At 35.7% G+C, this 24,593-nt stretch overlaps 1 protein-coding gene across 3 annotated transcripts in view; it reads right to left on the bottom strand.

The window, feature by feature from the left end:
- LEPR (leptin receptor) overlaps positions 1-24,593 on the bottom strand; it is a 59,545-nt gene that overhangs the window by 16,307 nt on the left and 18,645 nt on the right. For all 3 annotated transcript variants that reach the window (XM_004588737.4, XM_058657602.1, XM_004588738.3), the window contains 11 exons: positions 22,908-23,237; positions 20,720-20,843; positions 15,386-15,594; positions 14,601-14,743; positions 13,462-13,606; positions 7,633-7,920; positions 7,357-7,474; positions 4,025-4,224; positions 2,085-2,233; positions 996-1,155; positions 797-879 (listed from right to left, as the gene is read on the bottom strand). In XM_004588737.4, coding sequence (XP_004588794.2) covers positions 797-879; positions 996-1,155; positions 2,085-2,233; positions 4,025-4,224; positions 7,357-7,474; positions 7,633-7,920; positions 13,462-13,606; positions 14,601-14,743; positions 15,386-15,594; positions 20,720-20,843; positions 22,908-23,237 — 1,949 coding nt within the window. The remainder of the gene's footprint in view (positions 1-796; positions 880-995; positions 1,156-2,084; positions 2,234-4,024; positions 4,225-7,356; positions 7,475-7,632; positions 7,921-13,461; positions 13,607-14,600; positions 14,744-15,385; positions 15,595-20,719; positions 20,844-22,907; positions 23,238-24,593) is intronic.

Raw genomic sequence — 24,593 nt, 5'->3', positions numbered from 1 at the left:
AGAGGATGGAGCAAAAGCTTGGAACCCTGCACCCATATGGAAGAATTGGAAGAGAATTCTGGCTCCTGGCTTCAGATCAGCTCAGCTACAGCCATTTGTGGCCATTTGGGGAATGAACCAGTGGATGAAAGATCTTTCTCTCTGTCTCTCCTTCTCTCTGTAAAGTTGCCTTTCCAATAAAAAAAATAAATAAAATTCTTCAGACATTTTAAAAATTGAAAAAAATGTAAAAAGAAGCAGATAATCATTTGAATATAATGAGAGAATGCATTTGGGACATTTTTCTACTAAAAAGTTTTACTCTAAAAAACAGGAAAAAAATTGATGGAGGTAGAATTTCCTTATCTAAAAAGAAACACACAACAAACTTTCATTAATCCATTTATTTATTCCTTTTTAAACACTTAATTATTTTCATTTATATGGTTATTTATATGTTTTATGTTTTAGAGGTCCTCAAAGTATATGAGGAAGGTCATGTTTATATGTTCAGTACTAAATATGAATAACATTTTGAACTAAAGCAATATTGGATACCATGAGAAAACAGAAACTCAAGGATTCAAAATGATTTTGCCAAAATAGTACAGACTGATATAACTGTAGCATGTTGAGAAGAAATTATTGCTTCCTAATTCCAAGCCAAAGCTCCAATGACTCATTTTAGCCATTTGCAAAGACATTTCAAAAATGAATCGAAAACATGTGGTTGCAGAACATTCTAGAGATGAACAATGACAAGATTATCTTTTAAGAATATAGAGTAAATTAACGAAAATATAAGAAGCAAGAATACCTTCCACAGTAAGGTGATATTTTTCTCTTTTTTAGTAATGTCTCCATCAACTATTCTCCAAAATTCAGGTCCTCTCACAGGAGCTGCAAAAACGACAAGAAGTGTAATTGTTAATGTCATTTAGAAGGCATATTCTCCAGTCAAACAGAAAACATATCTGTAAGCACTTTGAAGACATGTTCCGGAAATCCCTACAAACCTTTTACATCCGTGACAACCGTGTAGGCTGGCTTGCTCCAATCACTCCAATATCCCAGTCCATCTAGCCTCTTACAGCGCACCTGAGCAATGTACACTACACACAGGTCTGGCACTGAGAGACTGGCAGATTTGGATTTTACATCATGCACCTCATACACCTGGAAAACAAATCAAAGCCTTAAACTGAAGAAAGTATTAAACACATATGCTTCTCAAGGACTCCAAGGAGCATTTAATTTTAAACCTTAATACTTTCCCACAAAAAGGTTCAGAAATAGTCACATGTTAGGCTATGATTGTGAGCACCTTCAAGTCAGCATTTTCTTACTGATTGTGTCTTTGCGTTTGTGATGGCATAAAGATTTCAGCCTAGTTCACTTACAGCCTCATTCTCTAACACTCTCTGATCCTACTACTGATCTTCATCTACTTTTAGGAATTTTAAATTACTAGTTACACAGAAGCTATGTGAGAATCTGATACAGTGTCTTCCTCCATAAGTAGGTACATCACTGCAATCGTTTCAGCTACAATCACTGTGATCTAATGGCATGGTTAGGGTTCCTGATACTTCCAAGTCTTTGCAGGCTGCTGTCACACAGCTAGTATGAATCTGATTCCAGATATTTAACAAAAGGAGCTTCTTCCAAAATGCATCTCACTGAGTTTTTGTGTACTGATGCTTATTAAAAACATTAGAGGAAGAAGACTTCCTTGGAAAAATTAGTTTAGGAAATTTGGGTAAAGTTGCAAAAATTTCTTTAATGTGGACACTTTTCAACCTTTAATATTTAAATACACTGTGATACTATACTAGATGATACAGTTAGTAATACAGTTTACTAAAGTTATTCAGTCATTTGCTTTTTATTTCAAGGAACTTTATATGGGAGCAATTTGTTTTAGGACACACATTTTGGGAAATGACATTTGTGTGCCTTAAAAGGGTTCAACTTGAGTTAAACTACTCAGTGAAAATAGCTACACAAACAGGAGGATGTCCTTGTAATAATATTCAGTAAAACTCTTAAACATAAAAAATAGCATTTTGTGAAGCAAGTTGAAGAAATCTCAAAGTGGGAAGTACCTTCCATTGTATTTCTTTTCCATGTAAGCCATAGCGAATCTGGAACTGAAGGTTGTTCTCTGGGAAAATTGGCTTTTCCCAAGATACCTTCAACAGGCCAATGTTTACAGTGATTTCTGCTTTTACACTGGATGGTGGCAATGGTTTCACTAGAAATTTGAAAGACATTATTAAGTATAACAAGAACAATACTTAGATACATTGCTTCAGTTTTAATTAGTTATTTATAAAGCAATATCTCTTTTCAAATCTTTCTCATTTTACCCCCTACAATTATCTGTCCTACATAAGAAAAAGGCTATCTATTTTGCAAATAAACATGTTGACTGAAGATAGCCAGTACACTATCCATGTCATTTTGCAAATTAACAGCCATTCCTAACTGGAAATTGACCCCTTGACTCTCACATGCAAATGTTTATATATTCAATACCCAATATATATCAATAGGAAATGTTTTCTATAGATCTGTAATTAAAGACAAAAAAAGCAATTCCATTAAATTCCACATGCATGAGTTTCAAACTTTTGCTATCATTGGGTATTTCTGATCATTCAAAATCACAGATACATGCTTGCTTCAGCAGCACATACACAAAATCAAAGATACAGTCTCAGCGTAAATCTTCATTTTTCTATAATTAGGAGAAGAAGCTTTGAGTGGGCAGCTACAGAGGCAAAAATGACCTGAATTGAAAGTAATTTTGTTAAAAGTAAGTATATATACATATATATACACATAATTATATATGCACACAAACAGGCAAGACATTTTTAAAGGCATAATGGAAAAATCATAAAGATACAAAGAAAAAAGTCATCTTTCTTCTTTTCTAACCCTTTTTGATGTGATTGATCTCAGATCTAAGCCAAAACATTTTTTAGGCTTATATCCACTACACAAGCCATCCTTAATCTTAAATTTTTTACTTTGAAGGTCACTCCTAAATAGTAAAAAGTAACACGAAAGTTCGACATATTTAAAATGAAGCTGGAGCTCTGAAGCTCATTCTGACACCAAATGTCAGTGTCACAGCACTGAATTCCATGATCATGTCTGGATTATCTGCTCTGAGTCCTGTGTGGACATTGGTTCCTGTCCCAGTTGCCCCACTTTCAATCCAGCTCCTACTAATGGCCTGGAAAAATAACAGAAAATAACCCAAGTGGTTGCATCCTTTACACCTACAAAAGAGATCCTGATGAAGTTCATCTGGTCCTAGCTTCACCTGGTCCTCCATTGGATCCATCCGGGGAGTGAACCAACAGATGGAAGATTCTCTGTCTCACTCTCTCTCTGTCTTCCCTCTCCCTCTCTTTCAATCTGACTTCCAAATAAATAAATCTTTAAAAAAAAAAGAATATCCAATTCAGATTTGGGGGTGTTGCCAGATGAGTTTTGAAAATACCATATGTTCTTCTCATTCTAATTTCAGAATGCCACCTTTCTTCTAAAGTCTTTCTTACTGAGGCTGTCATTTAGTCCAGATAATTGATGTCCCTCAAGAGACCACAGGATTCTGACCTTAAGCTTTGTCACCTAACCAAACAGAAATAACTGTAAATGGAGTAAGAAAAAAAGAAGAAAATACCATATGTTTTACCTGTGTCCACCAGAAAAATACAAGAAATAGCACATTATTTATGAAAATGTTAAATTTTGTTCACAGTGATTCATGTTAAAATATTAAATAGCATGACAAATATATTCCAATCACTAAAAAAGGTACACTACAAATAATTAAAAATTGACACAAGACTAAAACCTTCTCAAACTTTCCCGGTTAATTATCATCTTGTTTCCACTGTAAATAGAAATATTTCTTTTTTTTTTTTTCAAAATCTGTTGTGATAAAAAAATAGAAAGTGCATGAATCATGAATCTATTTGTATCCAAATCTGTTGAGAAAAATAAAGACACACAACATAGTTTCACGTACCCACAGAATCAGGAAGGAAGCATGTTGGAGGAGAGTCCAGTAAACCTAAAGAGTGGTTGACCCTAATCCACATTGTGTAGCCAGATAATAGAAAGATTGGCTGGAAAATGCACTCATAGAAACCATCCTTCTGCAAATGGCATTCTTTGGGTTCAGATTTGGGATGAATATATGGAATATCAGAGCAATAAAGGGTGCTCCTTAAGAAAAACAAAAGTAGTTGATTAATTTACAACATAGTCAGAAAATTTTGAATAATACTTTTTTCATTAAAGTAGAAATTTTTTGCTACATCTAAAAACAAAGGATCTGACAGAATGGCACTCTTGAATTCTCAGCTGTGTCCCAATTTATATCTTTACACAGAAACAGGCAATCTTATTAAACATTTCATTAGATACTAAGTAGGGATGTAAGTGAAATAAATGTTCTATCAAGAAGATAAGAATTAATTAGAGATAGAGCCTACAATAGCTTGAAAGGTATACTTTCATTATATATTAATGATACAATCTGAAACGTATAGATCAAAAGTAATGACACATTCCTGGAGTGGAAGAAAGGTGAATTCTTCACACTGTAAATAAGAACTTACATTTTTAACACACGTTGAGAACGTAACCTACAGAAGTTACAGCTCAACTGACAATGGACACCTATTTTCTACTTAATTAATGTAACTGAAATAATCCCAATCCTTGATATGTATATGAATCATACAACCAAATCTAGCAAGATTTTTTTTTTATAAATGAATCGAAATCAACACTCCACCTCAGGACATATAAAGATTTCTTCTCTCTTAAAAAGTTCTTCTGTCATTATCTGCCCTGAATCTGATGTTGAAATGGGTAATGTAGCAGATACTCTTCCTCTAGGAAAGGGAGCCAGGAGAGAAGAGGAAGAGGGGAAAATTAATCTGTCTTCATCTTCCATTTTTCAACTTTATAACACTTTTTTGTTATGTTCTCAAAATTACAGTCATAATTGCAGGCATGTAAGTGTGAAAGTGGAAGTGAGAGGGAGAAAAAGAGGGATGAAGGAACTTCTTGGGTAGAAAAAGTCGGCACCACTGTGGTCAGGACAGCCCTGACACGTACAAATGCTTACGAAGAAAAATGGCACCATTTCTTTCCATTAAATGAAACATATTCAATTGTCACAAAAACCCTGCAGTCCTATCAGGTCAAATTTTAGAGAGGCTACAAAACTCAAGCAAGCCATGGTTATTGTGTAAATGTCAGTAAAATAAATAAGACAAGGGACTTAGATAATCGTCCTCCATTGACACATTTTCGCATGGCAGAACCATTGAGAAAACCCTGAAGACAGACTTTACAAGCAAGTAGCATACCAGCAATTTGCCCTCGATTAAAAAAAATATCCACTAGGCAGAGGAACGATTACTGCAGTTTGAGACAAGCAGAGTTTATTTCAGTTTTTCTAGTACTTCATGAGAATGGACTATAGTGTTAGGGATGGAATTCAAATCCCAGAATTTGATGAGACTGGGGGATGATTTGTTTTTCAAGTTGAAAATTAAGAATAAATTAATAAGGCAATGTTATGACACGTGAGTTAAGCCACCACCTGTGACACCACCTTCCTACGTGTACACCAGTTTGAGTCCTGTCTGTTCCACTTTTGATCCACTTCCCTGCTAATACTGACCTGTTAAAAACAGAGAAAACGGCCCAAGGGCTTGGGAGAGGTGGAATAAGTTCCCGGCTCCCAGCTTTGGACCAGGCCAGGCTGTTGTCACCATTTAAGGAATGAACCAATGGATAGAAAATCTCTCTCTCTCCCAACACCTTTCCTTCTGTAACTCTGACTTCCAAATAAATTAATAAATCTTTTTAAAAATGAGAATGATGTACAAATTGTACACTTGCAGCATAAATTTTTAAAGATTAAGCCATAGTGTTTGAGAACAGTAAATACTTGAAAATTACTATGGAATATTTGAAATATAAATATACATTTCTCCTAATTAAGGATGGCATTTCAAACAGAACATTTTGTAGTAAAGAGGAAAACACTGTAAAAAAAAATGCCTTTATTTGTTTTTAGAATAAAATGGGTAAAAATAAGCCCAAGAGAGGCATTTGTCCTGACAGTTAATGTGCCGTCACAGAAGGCCATGTGCCCAGTCCCAGGTCCTTGCCTAAGCCCAGCTTCTTGCTAATGTACATATTAGAAAGCAGCAAGTGATGGCTCCAGTAGTGTGTGTGTGTGTGTGTGTGTGTGTGTGTGTGTGTGTGTGTGTCTCCCTTTCCCTCTAGCTCTTTCTCCAAATGAAATTCATGTTTTAATTATGGAATTAAGCATAAATTGTTACTTATCGTAACACATTATTTATTTATTAAAGATTTATTTTATTTCCATTACAAAGTCAGATATACTGAGAGGAGGAGAGATAGAGAGGAAGTGGAGCTGCCGGGATTAGAACCAGCGGCTATATGGGATCAAGGCTAGGACCTTAGCCACTAGGCCACGCTGCCGAGCCCATAACACATTATTTTTTAAGAACTACTAGTGTTTATTTCCTTAGTTACCTCATCTAGTTATTCAAACCAGGCATTTATGTCTCATATCTTTTTATCTCTTTTTTCTGTAACACTGATTCTTAGCCAAATGATATTAAACTCTTAAAATCTTCCACATCTTCTTTTGAAAATTCTGTACATAAAATTAAAATGTATATAAACTAACGTAATGTGTTTATAAACTAAATTTGCTTATGTCAGAGTTAAAATGCGATTATAAACAATAGGTTATCAGAACAGATAACATGAGGTAAAAAATTGTAATTGTCTTAAGTTGTGAATGTTCTCAAGAATTACTGATTTAATCCCTCAGAAACTTCTGAATTTATCATATTCAATCTTTCTCTTTCAGAAAGAAAACTTATAAGACTAACACTGGCACAGTGGTAGCTGTATAGAAAATTGTTAGCTCAGGGCTGCTGCTGTGATTCAGTGGATTAAGCCATCATCTGAAGCACCAGTTTGAATTCCAGCTGCCTCATTTCTGATCCAGCTCCTTGCTAATGTTCCTGGGGAAAGTAGTGGGAAATGGCCCAAGTGTTGGGCACCTGCACCCACACGGTACCCAAATGAAGCTCCCGCCTCTAGGCTTTGGCCCCATCCTCACCAGTGCTGCAATTTGGGGAGTGAACCAGCAGAAAGAATACGCTCTCTGTCACTCACCTTACCCTTTTCTTTTTTTTTTTTTTTAACTCTGCCTTCCAGATAAATAAATAAATCTTTAAAAAGTTACGTTTTTAGCTCATCAAACCCAAAGAAATATAAAACAAGAAAAATAATACATACCTATGATACCTCAACTGCAATGTATTTCCTGCAAGTGACTGGCTTGTATTGGGTGACCATCTGCAAGTCATTTTAGTTAAGTACCCATCAGTTTCACATGATATATTGATATTGACATCTATTTAAAACACATTAAAATATTAATACAAAGCAAAAACACCAAAAAATTTTAATGAAAAAAAAATCTTTCTTACATCTTCAATAGGACTCTAAACTAGGGTTCACATGAAAATTATCTCATGAAAAACAAAGCAAATGGAACCTCCAAATTCTTACCAATCACGTATAATTCTGCATAGCGATGATGGCATTCCTGCTCACTGCAGCAGTATACTGCATCGTAGGTAAACTTTCCTCGAGGCTTCGTTGCATTCACATTGGGAAAAGTAACTCTGCTAACACGGTCATTCACAACAGTATATTGGCTTCTTGGAATTTTCTCAGCTAAATTCATCCACCAAATAATCTTTTTTGAGGACAAAATCTTCTCATTTTTATAGATGCAGTGAAAAGAAACGTTAGATCCCACAGTTGTCAGAATTTTAGGTGGAAAGTAAATGACATCTAAACAGGGAAGAAAAGCAGGTGATCAGACAGAAAAGCTCACAGAGCAATTTGTAGCACTGTATAACTATAATGCATGTATGTATGTACATATTAAATATATAAGTATATATTCATATATTCACAGCACATTCCAGAGCCAAAAATAAGATGATCATACTAAGAAACAAGACAACTGATTCCTGGTTCTTATACATTTGTTTAGTTTTTCTGTAACTTATTCCATGAACACCACCACTGTTATCTAAACACAAAAGCTTATTCATCATAAAATGCTTGTCGATATTTGTTACCTGTAACTGGTAGGTAGAAAATGAGCCAAAATGAAATATAATTTAATTCCACAATCAATGCTCCCAAACAGACCCTGTCTGAAGAATCTGTAAAACCTAGAATGAATTCTTTTTTTTTAAAGATTTATTTATTTTTATTACAAAGTCAGATATACAGAGAGGAGGAGAGATAGAGAGGAAGATCTTCCGTCAGATGATTCACTCCCCAAGTGAGCCGCAACGGGCCAGTGCTGCGCTGATCTGATGCCGGGAACCTGGAACCTCTTCTGGGTCTCCCACGCGGGTGCAGTGTCCCAGTGCATTGGGCCATCCTGGACTGCTCTCCCAGGGCACAAGCAGAGAGCTGGATGGGAAGTGGAGCTGCCGGGATTAGAACCGGTGCCCATATGGGATCCCGGCATGTTCAAGGTGAGGACTTTAGCTGCTAGGCCACGCCGCTGGGCCCTAGAATGAATTCTTAAAACAGATCACCATGAGACAAAATTCTGAGTAAGGATTTTTGCTATCACTCCAATTGTATACGTTACTATTTTAATGAACAGGTGAAGTAGAAAAGTGAAGAATAAATAAGAAAGTTATATGGGAAAAGTAATATGAATGAGTTACCAATACAAGAAATTGGGAAAGGTAAAAATATTTGTTTAGAGTGTCATTTGAGTTATTCAATAACCAATATCCTGTCAATTAAGAGAAACCAATATAAAACATAATTTCTATGGCCATGTACTATTTCTTATGTTTCTAGTGTTGCTTATTATTTATTTTGCTTATTATTTTCAATGAGGAACAAGATTAAATGACAGAAATTTTTCTGTCACAGTGCATTCATCAACATGATTTATAACAAGCCATTTTTTACTGATAAAATGTGAAAACTGTTTTTATACCTATCTTGGATTATGCTTCAAAACAAACCGAAAAATATTAAAAAAAAAAAAACCTAATGCTTTTAGTGCCTACATTTACTCTGTAACACCTGCTAATTTTCAATAGCTTTATACTTATATTGTGTACGACTTTTTTTTTTCTTTTTTTAGTCAAAAAGAAACTGGAAAAAAAGAAAAACCCTGCATCATGAAGTTACATTAAGCACAGGAGCAAGGATGAGGACAACTAAGCCAGGACAGCTGTCAGCGTCACTTGGCCACTCCTTACTGCCCTCCAGGGAGTGCCTTCATCCACTCCAACACGCTCCACACCCTCATTACTGAACTGACACAAAGGACGCAGAATAAATTAGCTTTCATAAATTAAGTTGAAGCTTTTTGTCCTACAGATGACAGGGCAAAACTTCAAAGTATTCACTTCAAAATCAAATCAAATAACAAAGTTTACTTGAGAAATAAGCCTAAAACCATAGTAGTTAGGTGTGATTAAATATTAGCTAGATTTTTTAAGCATGTTAATGTAAACCTGACAATTGATGAAACTTAAAAATGCATTGAGATTGACAAGAAGCAAATGTTGAATAATTAGTCGATAAAATAATATAAATTTCATTCTCATGAAATACTATGTAGTATTTGTGCAGTAATAAAAAATGATTTTTATTCTTATGACCAATTAACAATCCTTTTATAAAATCTACAAAACAAATCTTGTTAAACGAATGTTCAAATGGTAAATATTGTTGTTGCTCAAAAATATAATTTATGAATCAAAACATTTTGGATAAGTTATTTTTAAATGTGTTTATGATAGCTCCAGAAAACACACTTTGTTTTATTCTTGGGGCAGATGCACCTGTTCTTTTCTAAGGTGGGAAATATTTTCTCTGATCCGTTATAGGAGTTGTCAAAAAGAATTATAATAATTGTCTAAAATCGGTCTTTTCACTTCTCTGGTAGCAACAAAAATGTGGTTAATGACAAGTTACAAAAATTCAGCATTTCTAAGGATTTAATATTTGGCACAATCTAAATCTAGTATTTATGAGCTTTATAAGTTCTGGCAAAAGTCCTAGATTTTCCTCTAAACACCCAAAGCCGAATAGTTACAATCTAGTCAATTAATCTCAACAGAATTCGCAAGAATTTCTTAATTAGACATAGGTAGTATTTTATTAACTGTGTTCCAGGTGGGTAAAATTATATCATTATAAGGTTGCAACTATAAAGGTACTGATAATTTATATTGCTTGCAATGGCAGCATTACATCAGGAAACATCTATTCTCCGCTCCCCTACCACCAAAAGGTCAATAAAATGAAATGCAGATAGTATTTTGAAACAATAATGCAAATACATGAATTCACTCAAAAGAATGACTCAACATTACATATTGCTTCTTTCTGGTAATCGTCATTATGCAATGATATTAAATATCTAAATTCAAATCCCTATAATTTGGTAAGTTCACAAGTTGTAGAAACATCATTTTCTGTTACACACCATCCAGGTACCAAGGTTCAATTATGTTTTAAGAGTTGTGATGTGTAGAAACAACCTCAAAATCACTGCTGTAGGTTAAGCTCTAAGTGTGCAGTCATTTGGGGAGTAAACCTGTGGATAAGGGCTCTATGTAAATCACTCTTTCTATCTCAACTAAATATAACACAAAATCCATTATATTATCTGGGATTGAATTTCTCACCTTAATCCAACTACATACATAATACTGCTAAGAATTATTATTCTTTCCTAGTTTTGTTTAGTGTATAGATGTATCTTTAAAAACTATACATACATATAGTAAATATTTATTTTTATTGAAAAGTCAGATACACAGAGAGGAGGTGAGACAGACAGGAAGATCTCCTGTCTGTTGATTCACTCTCCAAATGGCCACAACAGCCAGAGCTGAGCTGATCAGAAGCCAGGATCCCAGAGCCTCTTCTGGTCTCCCACGCAGGCACAGGTTCCCAAGGTTTTGGGTCATCCTCAACTGCCCTCCTAGGCTACAAGCAGGGAGCTGGATGGGAAGTGGAGCTGCCGGGATATGAAGAAGTGCCCATATGGGATCCTAGTGCATACAAGGCGAGGACTTCAGGCTCTAGGCTCTGGTACCAAGACCTAGATGTATTTATTTTTATTTGAGAGACAGATTTTGCAGAAGAGAGAGAGAGACAAAGAGTTGTTTCATCCCCTAGTTCACTCCTCAAATGGTCAAAACAGCCAGAGATGAACAGATCGCAAATCAGGAGCCATCAACTTCCCCTGGGTCTCCCACATAGGTACAGGGTCCAGGACATGAGCCATCTTCTGTTACTTTCCCAATCCATAAGCAAGGAGCTGGATGGGAAGTGGAGAAGCTGGAAAACGAACTGGTGCCCATATGGGATGCTGGCACTGCAGGTGGAGGATTAGCACACTATACAAAGCACCAGTCAAAAGAATTATTATTGGTAAGAAATCTTAATATATAATTTGAATCATAGAACAGTTTGAAAACCAACAGGGTCTTTTCAGAATTTCTTCATCATGGAAAATAGGCTTCCAATTCAAATAAAAGAAACAAAGTGATAAGGAATGATGTCATTCCATTGTGGACGTAATCACTTCCGTCGACATTTACAGAAAGATGGGAGGGCACAGTTCCCTCAGCAGAGGTAGGAGCTAAGGCCTTCTACTGCTCTGGTAAAAGTCCTCTCTTGTCTCACCCACTTCACCCCATACAAGTATTTACAAACCTCCACTTGGGACATCTTCAAAATTTGATATTGTTAATTCATTCCTCTTTATTCCCAGCTCTATTAGTCAATTATAAAAAGTTAAGAATAGTAGATTTAGCCTTCTTTAGAACAGTCTCAAGAGCTTAATTTTCAGCATCAAAATACATACATTAGTCATAGTAAATAATGACTTGAGGAAGACAGATGAGAATGATTTGAGGAATAAAGGTAAAAAATTAAACTTATTAAACCAAGATCCCTAGCTCTCCCATTGCTTCCATTATTTTTTAAGTTCTCTCACAATATTGTTTGGTGCTAAGCAATTAATTGTACATATGTTAATCTCCCACTCTTAGTACATTATGAGATTTAGAATACATGAAGTATGAATTAATAACGTTTAGTACTTATTGAGTGCCTACTATGTACGTTTATGTACATTATTTCATTTTATCCATATAAAAATACTTATTTCACCTATGAGAATGTCGAAGTGTGGTAAATGCTACAATCTAAACATGGCTTGCCCCCAAAGGTGCATGTGTTGTAACCTTGCTTCTGGATATGGGACCTAATGGAGGGCAGCTAAATTACGAAAGAACCACACTCTGAAGGGATTAATGCTAGTCTTGAAGACCAACTGAGAGAGTTCTCACAAGAGTGGATTGCTATGAATGATGTCAGCCCATAGATTTGGTCTCTTCTGTATGCACTCAGTTCTTTTTCTACTTTTTCACCATTGTTGCGACTACCCTACGAAAGGCACAACTTACATGACTGCTTAATCTTCGACTGTCAGCATTTAATACCATGCACTAAATAATCTTTTTTTTTTAATCAAACCCAGAGTTCAAATAGTCTATTACAACAATAGGAAATAGATTAATACAGAAAGGTTAAGAAACTTTGCAACTAAGTGGAGAGACCAGGACTTGTAAAAATTTCCATACGGCTATTAAGCCACCAGTATTAAGCAGTAAGCAAACAATAAATAAACTTATTGGGTCAAGTGGGTTAAATATGTGCTCCATGCTTCACTCGATGCTTGCTGTCTCCATATTTCTGTAATTAATAAAGAGTTTGAATAAATAGAAGTCTGTCACACTGACAAGCTCAAGAGAAGCAGGTGTCTCTACAGTCACAGCTCAGCACAATTCCAAGGCTCCTGAACTTCTCATTAGAACACTAAACCTCATCTGCATAAGGAGGTAGTTCTTCTAATGTTAAAAATAACTTCAAATATATGACAAAGAAACATTGAAAACTCTCAAAAATAAAGCATTGGTAACCAAACATTAATTTTTCGGAAAATACGCAATTTTAATACAAAGTCTTAAAATTTGAAATGAATGTCAGATAAATACAAGTTACACAAGGCTTTCAAATATAATTTATGGAAATCAATACAAGCAGTTTTTACAAATATTAAATTAGAAATTTTATATTAATCTTTCATGCGATACCAAAAAACTCCAGTATTACTATATGTACACAAACCTAGAAATCAGATATAATTTTAATAACCAAATCAGCCTGTCCAAAACTTTAATACAAAGTTAATATTGTATCCCCTTTTGTTTCAGCACCATAAGGTTTAAGATGCTTATAATATATCAAAGACAAATTCATTAACCATACCTTGAGTGGTAAAGATCTGAGGGGTGCTCCAGTCGCTCCACATGCCTGGCCCATCCAGTCTCCTGCCCCTCACCTGAACCTCATATGTAGACCCTGGGAGCACACTATCCACCAGCAGGAACGTAGCTACGACAGTCTCATTAGCCTGTTAAAAATTATTTAAAATTATTGGGGCATGAAGTGACAAAATTAATCATGAGCAAGTCTCAGCATAGTTTTAAAGGCTTACACAGTAGTTACCTAGCCACAGTGGAATTAAACAACCCAGTAACCAAAATAGCAAATGTTTATGTATTAATCAATAAAATGTCCATGGAACCAAGAAAAATTATGACAACTAGAAAAAATTTTAACTGAATGGTAATGAACAGCAAATCTTTAGTATTTTCAGAACTAAGCATGATATGTAATACCAGTAATGTTTAGATTTTAAAAATTAGTCATTAATTCAAGACTCTGTAGCTGCATGCATGCACGCGCACACACACACACACACACACACAACCATGTGCTACATAATGAAAGTTTGGTCAACTACAGTCAGCACATATGACATTATAACAAAGTTGAAAAATTCCTATTACCTGGTGATATAATAGGCAAAGTATTATAAGTCTGCAGTGACACTTTCATCACATACAATTGTGACAATATTTAACAAACAATTAATGACTGAATTACAGATTTTATACCTTTTATACTATAATACTGTCATTATTTCATATGGTAAAAAAAAATCATGCACCCTCACACATCTGAGTTTACCAGGCCTCTTGACTACATTAAGTAGCAACACTAAGACCTATGCCATAGGTCTCACTTTTTCTCAAATACTCTTAAAAATAAATAAAATAAATTAAAGAAAACAGTTATGCCAACTAAGTTTATATAAACACACACTACAACGTTCTCAAAACCAAAATTTCTGCAAAATTTTTGGCAAAAAAATAAATCTTCTTCTTCCATTTCCCATGAACTTTTAAAAGTATCTTTATATAGGTTATCTACAAAACATAATATTCAGTTAAAATTCATTCTGCTGAGTATGAATACTTAGTACGCAGAACATAATTTCTACAGGACTTGAAAATTCTTCAGTTATCCCTCATATTTCATTATATTTATTAAAATATACTTACCTGTCTCATAATTGTAGAATTCTCTGAATATTTCACCTGATACTGAAGTGGAAATGGTACCTGGGTTGGGCTGGACCAAGAAATCTTTAAATTGCCCCTGTCTGTAATTTCCATATGCAATCCCAAGGGTGGATCAGGTTTCACTTAAGGGGAAAAGAGTAACTGTAAGTCAAGTGATTTTCAGGGTAATCACATCTGAATAAAATGCAGGCAGAATTCAAAAAATGTGGTTTCCTGCTATTAAAAAAAAAACTACCAGTTTTTCTCAAGCTTATTTGAAGTTTCCCTCCAACCTCACCACTTCATTTGTTTTAGTAAGTTATAAGGTACAAGGACATTATTTGTAAAATATATAAAACCATTAAAAATGTAGCATTATTCATTGACTTCAACACTCAAGACACTTCTACTGAAATAACCCACAACACAAATAAGCCCATGCAATAAATGTAGCACCAGCAGACCCTGGCATTGTCAGCAGAAATAGGGATGAAGGTAGGAAAAGAGAGAGGGGCAGGGAGGGAGAGTGGGAGGAAGGCAGGTAGAGAGAGAAACAAAGAGAGAAAGAAAGAAGACAGAAAGCATGCTCTCAAAAAAAAAAAAAAAAGAATTTAGGTGATGTTTCAGTGACATTAAATCACAGAAGTTACTCGTGGCATCCCCTGGTGCTTAACTACTGTTCACAATATGTCCACATGAAATAGGCTCAAGAAAAGTCTTGAAAACAATGTTTAAGCTGTTTGGATGGCAGGTGTTTAACTGTTACCACTTTACATACAACTTACCGACATTTATTGGCTGAACTGACATTAGAGGGGACCGGAAAGACATTCCACCAGATGTGACTTTGAAATATGCAAGAAGAGGACAGTTGAGCTTGGCTGCTGGCACAGGCACATGACACCCACAGCATTCGTGAACACTGCAGTTGCACTGAACCTTGGTAAAACTGCCTTTCTGTGGGACCAGAAAAAAATCTTCCAACACTTCAGGCCTGTATTTAAAAAGAAGAACTGATATTAACACAGCAGTAAAAGGATTAGGTAGGTTTCATACTAAGGACACTATGTCCAAACTGAAGTCAACTTTACCGACACCAGACTTACAGAATATTGAGACGGCAGGCGGTGGCGGGAGTAGAGCCACGGTGGGTAAGAGAACATATCAGAAAAAAAAAAGTATTACAGCAAGTTTATCGTCAGAAATTACATAAACAAGGTGTGGACAAAAATCACAGTGATGTGTTAAAAAGGAAAAAATGCTGCAAACCTAAAACCCTACATCCAGTGAAATGGCCTTCAAACTAAAGATGAAATGAAGACTTTTTTCAGACAGCCCAAAATGAAAAAAAAAAAAAAGAAAAAAAAAGTACTATGCCATGAAAACTGCATTACTTAAAAATGTTAAAGGAATTACCAATTGGTGAATTGGTCTCTTTTCTGTTACAAAATGGCTTTCTTAAAGAAAAATTAAAATCTGGTATGAAACCAAAGAATGAAATGTAAGCAAAAAGAAAAATATATACTAAACAGTTAAAACAAAAGTGTGAGGTTTGTAACACAGTTAAAATTTACTTTACATGACTACCCTACATTTTATAAGAACATCAAATGGATGCCACCTGAGTTCTTGTTACATAAACAATTACCAAATTTAGTTGACAAATCAGAAAGAAAAATTCAAAAAAGAGCTTTAGCTTTGCAAATCACATTTCATCAAGTCATTATTTTAAATCTCAGGTAATATATAGAACTGTAGAAATGTTACCCAAAAAATACATCTTTCCATCTCAAATCACTTACGGACTGAGTTAGTGTCCCAGACTAATTGCATCAGAAGAATTACCTGGAGCACTGCTAAACTAAACTGCCATCCCCAGAAATTTAGTAAGCCCAAGGCTATCAATTCTGCTTGCAATGAACAGTCTTGGTCGGCTTGCAAGCTTACTGAATCAGGCCCACGTGAAAAGCACTGACCTACATAAACCTTATCAAGACAAGAGAAATATTCTGTAAAGTGGAAAGTATTCTTCAGATGTAAGATACCACCAACAAATGGAAAATCAGTAATGATGAGAAAAGAGAAAATGGGGGTGGAGGAAGACAAAAGAAAGAGAGAAAGCATGCAAAAAAAAAGAAAAAAGACCTTGACATCTGGCAAGCGAATGACATAATCCCATAAAGGAGAGAGAAAACTTATTCCAATTTACTTTGGAACATAATATTTTGGTGACATAACCCTTGGCCTTAGTAAAGACAAACGAGTGTAAACAGTACTCTGCTGAAATCTAGTTAGCGTGGTTTTGCTTTTCACAGTGGCATGGGTTATCAATTCCAGCTCCAAAACTATCTCACGTCAATTCTAGGACCGAGTAAATAAATAATCTAATGCGGGGAAAGGTTCCACCTTTCTCATTGCTAAAGAAGGGAACAGAGAAAGGGGGGAAGGGAAGCAAAAGTCTAGATTGAACAACGTGATTTTGGACTAGAATGAGACACATTTGTATGAATAAATTCATTTTCTTCACATGCGTACATGCAGAAAACAAAAGTATATATAAAAAATCAGAAGATACATATCTACATATATATGTATATACACACACACACACACACACCTGTAACGCTGAGAGACAGCTCAGTAAAATGAGCAATACTACTCAGTCATTAAAAAAAAAAATTGAAATCTTTTCTTTTGCAACTAAATTGACCCATCTGGACACTGCTATGCTAAGTGAAATAAGCCAGTCCTCAAAAGGCAAATTCATTCATGTCTTTTCCCTGATCTGTGATAATACACAGAGTGCAAGCAATTTAATTGCTATAACCAAGATTTAACATCCTGCAGTTTAATTATTGTTTAGAGCCTTTGTCTGTACTCCTAAAGAATAACAGGCCTTTCCTTGTCATAGAATACATTTTTGTCTGAAAATCTCACTTGGCCTTTTGTATCTTCTTTTTTCTTCATCACTACTGCCATGCTTTCCTGTGTATTAGGAATGCATGCAGCATGAAGATGATAGTTCTCTTTGCTAATTCCCTCACCTCTGTCATTTCTGTGTCTGGTTCCACTGGTTAAGTCACACTTTCCTTTTCATTTATCGAGTACTGTTTTACTAGATGGCAGACACTGTAAAGGTTCCACTTTTTGAGTATGCTATTGTACTATTTTGCTTTAAAGAGTGTTGGATTGTGTTTCAGCAATCAATTAAGTTACTTAGGCACTACTTGAGTCCTTAAAGCCTTATAAGCTTTCGGGGAAGATGTTGGAAAAGCCTTATCTTTAGAGATAATTTGGATAAACTTAAAAACAGCAGTTGGGTTTTGGGAGGGTTGTTTTGTTGTTTTGTTTTGTTTTGTTTTGTTTCCAAAATGTCATCGATACTCAATAAGTTCTACCTAATCTGCTTTACAAGAACTTGTATGAATCAGAGCCTTGAATGACTTAAATAATAAATATACTTGCAGCTCTCTAATAACTGCCCACTTCCTAGACCTTACCTCAATCTCATGACCAGATTAGTGTTCAGCTCAAAAGTCAAAGCATTCACACTGAAAATTCCTGTATGCTTTTTCTTCCAAGCACTTTGCCCCCCCAGGACTGCAGCCTCTTAGCACTATCTGAACTTACACTTCTGTGTCCTCAATGCAGAGACTGCTGGGGCTGGCTTATGCCCCCAGCGCTGTGCATGTTCCTGCCTGCAGTCTAGAAAGATTCAATAACGATGAGGGCTCAATTTGCTTCCTTCTCAGAAACCGTGGTTTTGTCTTTGCTCTATGTCTGAAAATAATTACTTCCCACACTTGTCTAGCTGTTTATGTTAGGGAAGTAATCTAAAACCATTTTATTTCCTTATTGCCAGGACCACTTTTACTGACTTCTTAAGGAGGTTATGTACTCACACTGTTTAAACTGTTTTCTTCAAAAAAAGGAGTTGTTGAAATTGAGGGATTACTTGATGGAAATGTTTGATCAAGAAGATTCATTGTGTAATGTGAATTATTACAGCATTGTCTCTTAGTTGCAAAGAAAACTTACTGTTGTAGGCAAGACAGGATGATGACAATAATAAAGTCCTTGAAAAACAACAGAACACACAAGAAAGGGTCTAGCTTATACTGGAGCAAATAGAATCCACTCACAATTGAGCAACTGTTACATGTTCTCTCTGATATAAGGCAACCTTCATGCAAAACACAAGATGAATAGATATACAGGTAAACATACATATACATATAGTCATCTAGAGGAACTGTGTAATGGAAACTATCATATCTAGATGTGAAAATACAATGCAGTATGCGTCTCTACTTCCAAATCAAAGATGAATTCCCAATAAAAATGTTGAGTATATCTTGACAATAGGATGCTGGACTCTCTACCATTGTCCATACCTACAATGTCAGTATATATTTAAATAGCAGAATGATGGACTTATAACTATTTATGAAGGACTATATGATTGTAATAAAATAGGAAAGATCAGTAGGTGAAGGTGATTCAGGGAGAAGGTGAGGGGAAATCCCAGAGAATATAGAACTGTATTATAAAATCAATTAAATAATTTTTTAAATAAGATAAAATAGGATACAAAAAAGAGTTAACAAACATAAGAACTGTAGATATTTACAGGGTAACATGTGGCATTCTAACATGCTTTTTCTCTTACAATTTTTATTGTAGTAAAATATACACAACATAAAAATTACCTTTTTAAACGTAAGGTTTTATTAGCATCAGGTACATTCACATTGTTGTACAACTGTCATCACCATCCAACATCAGAATTTTCTTTCAACTTCCATAACTCAATTCCACTAAGCAATAACTCTCCTTTATCCAACCTGCCGTCCCTGTTAACCCGTACACCACTTTCTGCCTCTCTTCATCTTACCAATATAGTATCTAAACTATGTATGTGGTAGTTGATGGCACAGGCTAAACAACTGTAGAACTCAAAGAGGTAAATCTTTTTCTTTTTAAATATCAAATTAAAGAACAAATAAAAATCATTTTAGGTGCTGGTATATCAGGTAACTGCCTTCTGCAATACCAGCATCCCACTGAGGTACCAGCTTTTGATTCAGCTGCTCCACTTCTAATCCAGCTCCCTGCTACTGGACTGGGAAAAACAGTATAAGATGAACCAAGTGTCTGCACTCAGTTACCCACGTGGAAGACCTACATGAAGCTTCTGGCTCGTGGCTTTGGCCAGGCTCACCCCTTGCCATCGAGGTGGAGTCAATCGATAGATGGAAGATCTTGCAGGCTCTGTTTTTCCCTCTCTTTAACTCTTTCAGAGAAATAAATAATTTTTTAAAAGAAAACAATTTTTAAAAGCTAAAATTCACATAGAAATGATGTATATTATCACTGGAGTTATAGGAAGACAAATGGTATGTGGCTGTCTAAAATTACCAGCTTGGGCGGCAGGTGTTTGGCTTAGAAGTTATGACACTGCTTGAAACATCTATAATCTATTTCAAAATGCCTGGCTTCAGCCCTGGCCCTGGGCTTCCAATCCAGCTTCCTGCTAACATACACCCCCGGAGGCAGCAGGTGATGTCTCAAGTATTTGGGTTCTTACTACAGACAATAGAAACACAGACTGAGTTACAGGCTCCTGGTTTCTACCTGGCCCAGCCCTGGTGTTTGAAGGCATTTTAGGGAGTGAACCAAAAGATGTAAGATTTCTGTCTCTTTCTCTCTCTTTCCAATGCAATAAAAATCATCAAACCATTTTAAAGTTGATAAATAAAATCAGTGTCTTGGCTCTCTACCAAGGATAAGTAAATATTAAATGCTAATATTTTTAAGTTAGTAAAACATATTAAGGTCTTTTCCCTCCTTTCCATTCATATATCTATGTTCTCTAACTTGAGTTCACACTTCCTTCAGACCATATGGTCACCCATATCTGCTTTATCTTGCTACCTGAATCAACAAGAACCCAATAAAATGAATGCTGTATGAAAAAACATACAAACCGCTCTCCTTAAATGGACAGAGATATAAAAAGAAATATAGAGGTTTCATCATTTACTTCTATATATAGAAGCCCTTACCTTTGAAAGAATTGTGGTAATAACAATGTCCTAGTTTATTTATTTGGTACTTACAGAACATATAAAAGATGAACTTTAAGGTCATAATTCTTGAAAGGATTCCTAAGTAATGACTCCATATAACAGATGAATAATTTCAAGTCCCCCTTCATCTGGCACTGTATGTTCCAGTTTGCACCTAAATTAAAAATAAACTAGAATAAATCTGAAAAACATTCTGAGCAACTCAGTGAAAGAGAAAAGCTAAATTAAATTTAGCAATGTTCTGATACGACATCCACTGCCCATTCTAAAAGAGAAAGGGCATGCTTAAACTAGCGGTATGTACACGCCCAAATAATTTAGTCTCTTTGGTCTTCAGTTTCCTTTCATGTAAAGAAAATTCAATTCAATTATTGCTTCTCAAATATTTGCTTAATCTCAAGCCGATAAAGGAGGGTAAAATATCCATAAACACTTATATATCCGTTTATTCCCACTTTCTCATAGGAAAAAAGGAGCACTACCAAAGTACAAGCAACTTAAGAGACATGTTTATGTGTCTGCTTTTGCAAATGAAGGGACAGTGATTCACCTTCAAACTTAATGAGCATCACTGAAATGTTATGGGCCTAAATATAACTGATGAAAGATTTCACTGCATACTGAAACATTCACCTGATAATAATGAAGATAGACAACTGTTGATCTGTAATTTAAAAAGCAAGAATGGCAACTAGTAAAAATCATTACAACATTAAGACTGACTTAAGACAACGTTGATATATGCTCATTTCCCCAAACCAGAAGGATTTACAGCTGGAAAAATTGTGCAACCCTGTTGAGCCCTATGAAGTACGCAACCTACTTGGCAGAAAAATGCAATGAAATCCTCAATCTGAGTTAACCTGGTACTTTCAGCTGTCAAAATGTAAACCCATCTAAAACATAACTAGTTGCTAACCTTCATTTGTCATGTAAAACTAAAAGCTACAGCACAGTAATAATTCACCTTCATCCCGGATAACTGTTTATTATTTCATGACTCGCCACTAGCATCCCAACTATTTAGGCTCATTCTTATTCTATAAAAATGCTTTTATTAGGGCCCGGCGGCATGGCCTAGCAGCTAAAGTCCTCACCGTGAACATGCCAGGATCCCATATGGGCGCCGGTTCTAATCCCGGCAGATCCACTTCCCATCCAGCTCCCTGCTTGTGGCCTGGGAAAGCAGTCCAGGATGGCCTAATGCTTTGGGACCCTGCACCCACGTGGGAGACCCAGAGGAGGTTCCAGGTTCCTGGCTTTGGATCAGCGCAGCACTGGCCCGTTGCGGCTCACTTGGGGAGTGAAACATCGGATGGAAGATCTTCCTCTCTGTCTCTCCTCCTCTCTGTATATCCGGCTTTCCAATAACAATAAATCTTAAAAAAAAAAATGCTTTTATTAAAAGGTGGAAACTTATTTTGAAACAGAAAAAAATTTGAAATCCATGCATAGATTCCACATAATACACATGGATCAAAACTGGGAGCTATAACTACCAACTTGTTTTGAAAAGTTTACTTCATAATTTATGCTTAGCTTTATTCAACACACCGGAAAATTTTTCCCATTTAACAGTGCTCAGCCCTAAGTGATTTCCTTCTTTAGACCATTATAACCAAGCAGGAAAGGTTTCTGGTATCTGTAGTTAAAGTCCAGGGTTGTTCCTCACCATCCCATAGCATGGGACAACTCCCCATAAGCAAGAACTACCTGGCTCAAAACTTAATAGTATTACTTGAGAAACTCTGTTTAATCTACATTGCAATGATTTTTCATTCTGTAGATTTCTTAATATGGCTGACTCAATTAACTGTTATATTTATCCTTTCTAGGAAAGTTTCCAGGAAACAAATAAATTTGCTGTTTTTATTTCCAGATGAATGACAAACTACCCTTGCTAAAATTCAGTATGCGTTATACTTCAAACAGCATATCTCTTGTTCCAAAAATGTATATTGTTTCAGATTTTCCTTGCCTAAAAAATACAATTATTCATAAACATTTCAAAATTTAACAGATTCTATAGTATTATTCATCATTTGATATTTTATCTATTTCACAAAATAAAGATGTGTTATTCCTGTTCCAAAGCAAATTTGTTAATATGTTAAAATCACATTCATAAGGTACATATTTTACAAGATTTCAGAGAATTAAAACATTTTGTTCAATGTAACTTTTGAAAAGCTAGTGCTTGGAACATTGAAATACTTACCTAGTTGCTGAACAATCAAGGAATTTACAATTGAAACAACTGTCTTCCCTTGTGTGTTGTCTGTATGCACAGTGCAGTTGGTATCTTGCTCACTCCAAAAGCAACAGTGGAAAGTTGTTTGAGATAAGTTGGAAAAATATGTACCACTGGAATTAAATTCATCTTCAACAACTGCTCCATAAAGTCCATTCAAATTTGAAGTGTTCTTAGAGAGTCCAGAAGGCAAGAGGAAGGAGTCATGGGTTGCGTTTGCTGGCATGCAAGACAACTTAAATTTCCAGAGAGGAATTGGATATGCCAAGTTAAATCCAGTTATCACGCAAACAAACTCTGTTAGAACATTAAAAAGACACACAAAAAACAAGAAATCATTTTGATGAAGACTTAAAGAGGAAGTATGTGACATTAGACCATGTAGTATTCAGTAATGATTACTTAATATTCTAAATGCTCAATCATTGTCTAATGAGTAACTTTTATTCTTCAGTGGTCAATAATTAAGCATGTTCACTTATTTATTGAAGCACCTCCACTTCCTGGCATCTCCTTTTGGAAATACGGGTTTTATTTTTCCTCAATAATCTAGCATGCTATCTTTGTATTCTAACAAAAAGATATTCACACTATTTTCCTTTTGCAAATTAACGTAATTCTATCATCCAGCCAAATGATAAATATCTATATGTACAATCAGCTAAGCAAGCAATAAAATATTCTTTTGCATTTATTAAAACGAGTAACACAAATAACTTTACTTTCACTGACTCCTTACAAAGCATCTGTCACCAGTGTGAGGATGGCTAGATATTCCTCCATATAGAAGACATCCTATAAGATACTCTCTTAATTAAGGCACTCTCTACAAAATGATGTGCAACATATCTCTTATAGGAATCGTGTTGATCAAATTATCACTTTTAAACACATAAAAATTAGGAATACTCTCATAATTCTTCACTCTCCAGAATGTTCAAAAGTTAAATATGCAAGTTATTTGAAAATAAAATAATAATTAGCTCTCATAATACCCTTTTCAAATTACTCAAATAACCAACAGTATTGCCACATATATAGACAGACTAATGAGCAATTGGAATTCTGAGAAGTTTGTATGGATTTGTATGGAATGAGAATTTTGAAGAGTTAGGGTAAATGTAAAAATGTAAGAAGATAGAAGCTATCAGGATGTTCTTAGGTGAATGACGACACAAACTGAGGTATATCCAGACAATGGAGTACCACTTACCCACTGAAAAATCCAAGAACCAGAATGGTGTGTGGGTAAGACCGGGTCAGACTGCAATACCAGTCATTTTACATTAGGGCTGGGACTGGGGGCTGCCTGGGCTGGGCTGGACTGGACGAGGCTGTAACCCCCACCAGCATGAGCTGGAAATGGGGGCGACATCGGACCGGGCCAGGCTACAGCACCCACTGGCAAATGCCAAGGTGAGGCAGGCCATGCCAGAATGGGCCACAGCGCTAACAGACCTGGGGAGAGGGAATGAACACAGTAGGGGGGCTGCATGGAGCTTCCCTGCTGGACCATCTTTCCCACTGGTAAGCATGAAACCTGGGATTGGGGACAGACCAGGCTGGGCAGGGTCATAACACCTGGTGGCCTCTTGTGAGTGGGATCAGGGGAAAGCCAGGCTAGGTCAACTGTTCCTACTGGTACATGCGTAA

The sequence above is a fragment of the Ochotona princeps genome, chromosome 2, assembly GCF_030435755.1.
Source record: "Ochotona princeps isolate mOchPri1 chromosome 2, mOchPri1.hap1, whole genome shotgun sequence".
NCBI classification, from domain to species: domain Eukaryota; kingdom Metazoa; phylum Chordata; class Mammalia; order Lagomorpha; family Ochotonidae; genus Ochotona; species Ochotona princeps.
The sequence above is the reverse complement of the archived record's forward strand: the minus strand, read 5'-3'. Positions and strand labels throughout refer to the sequence as shown.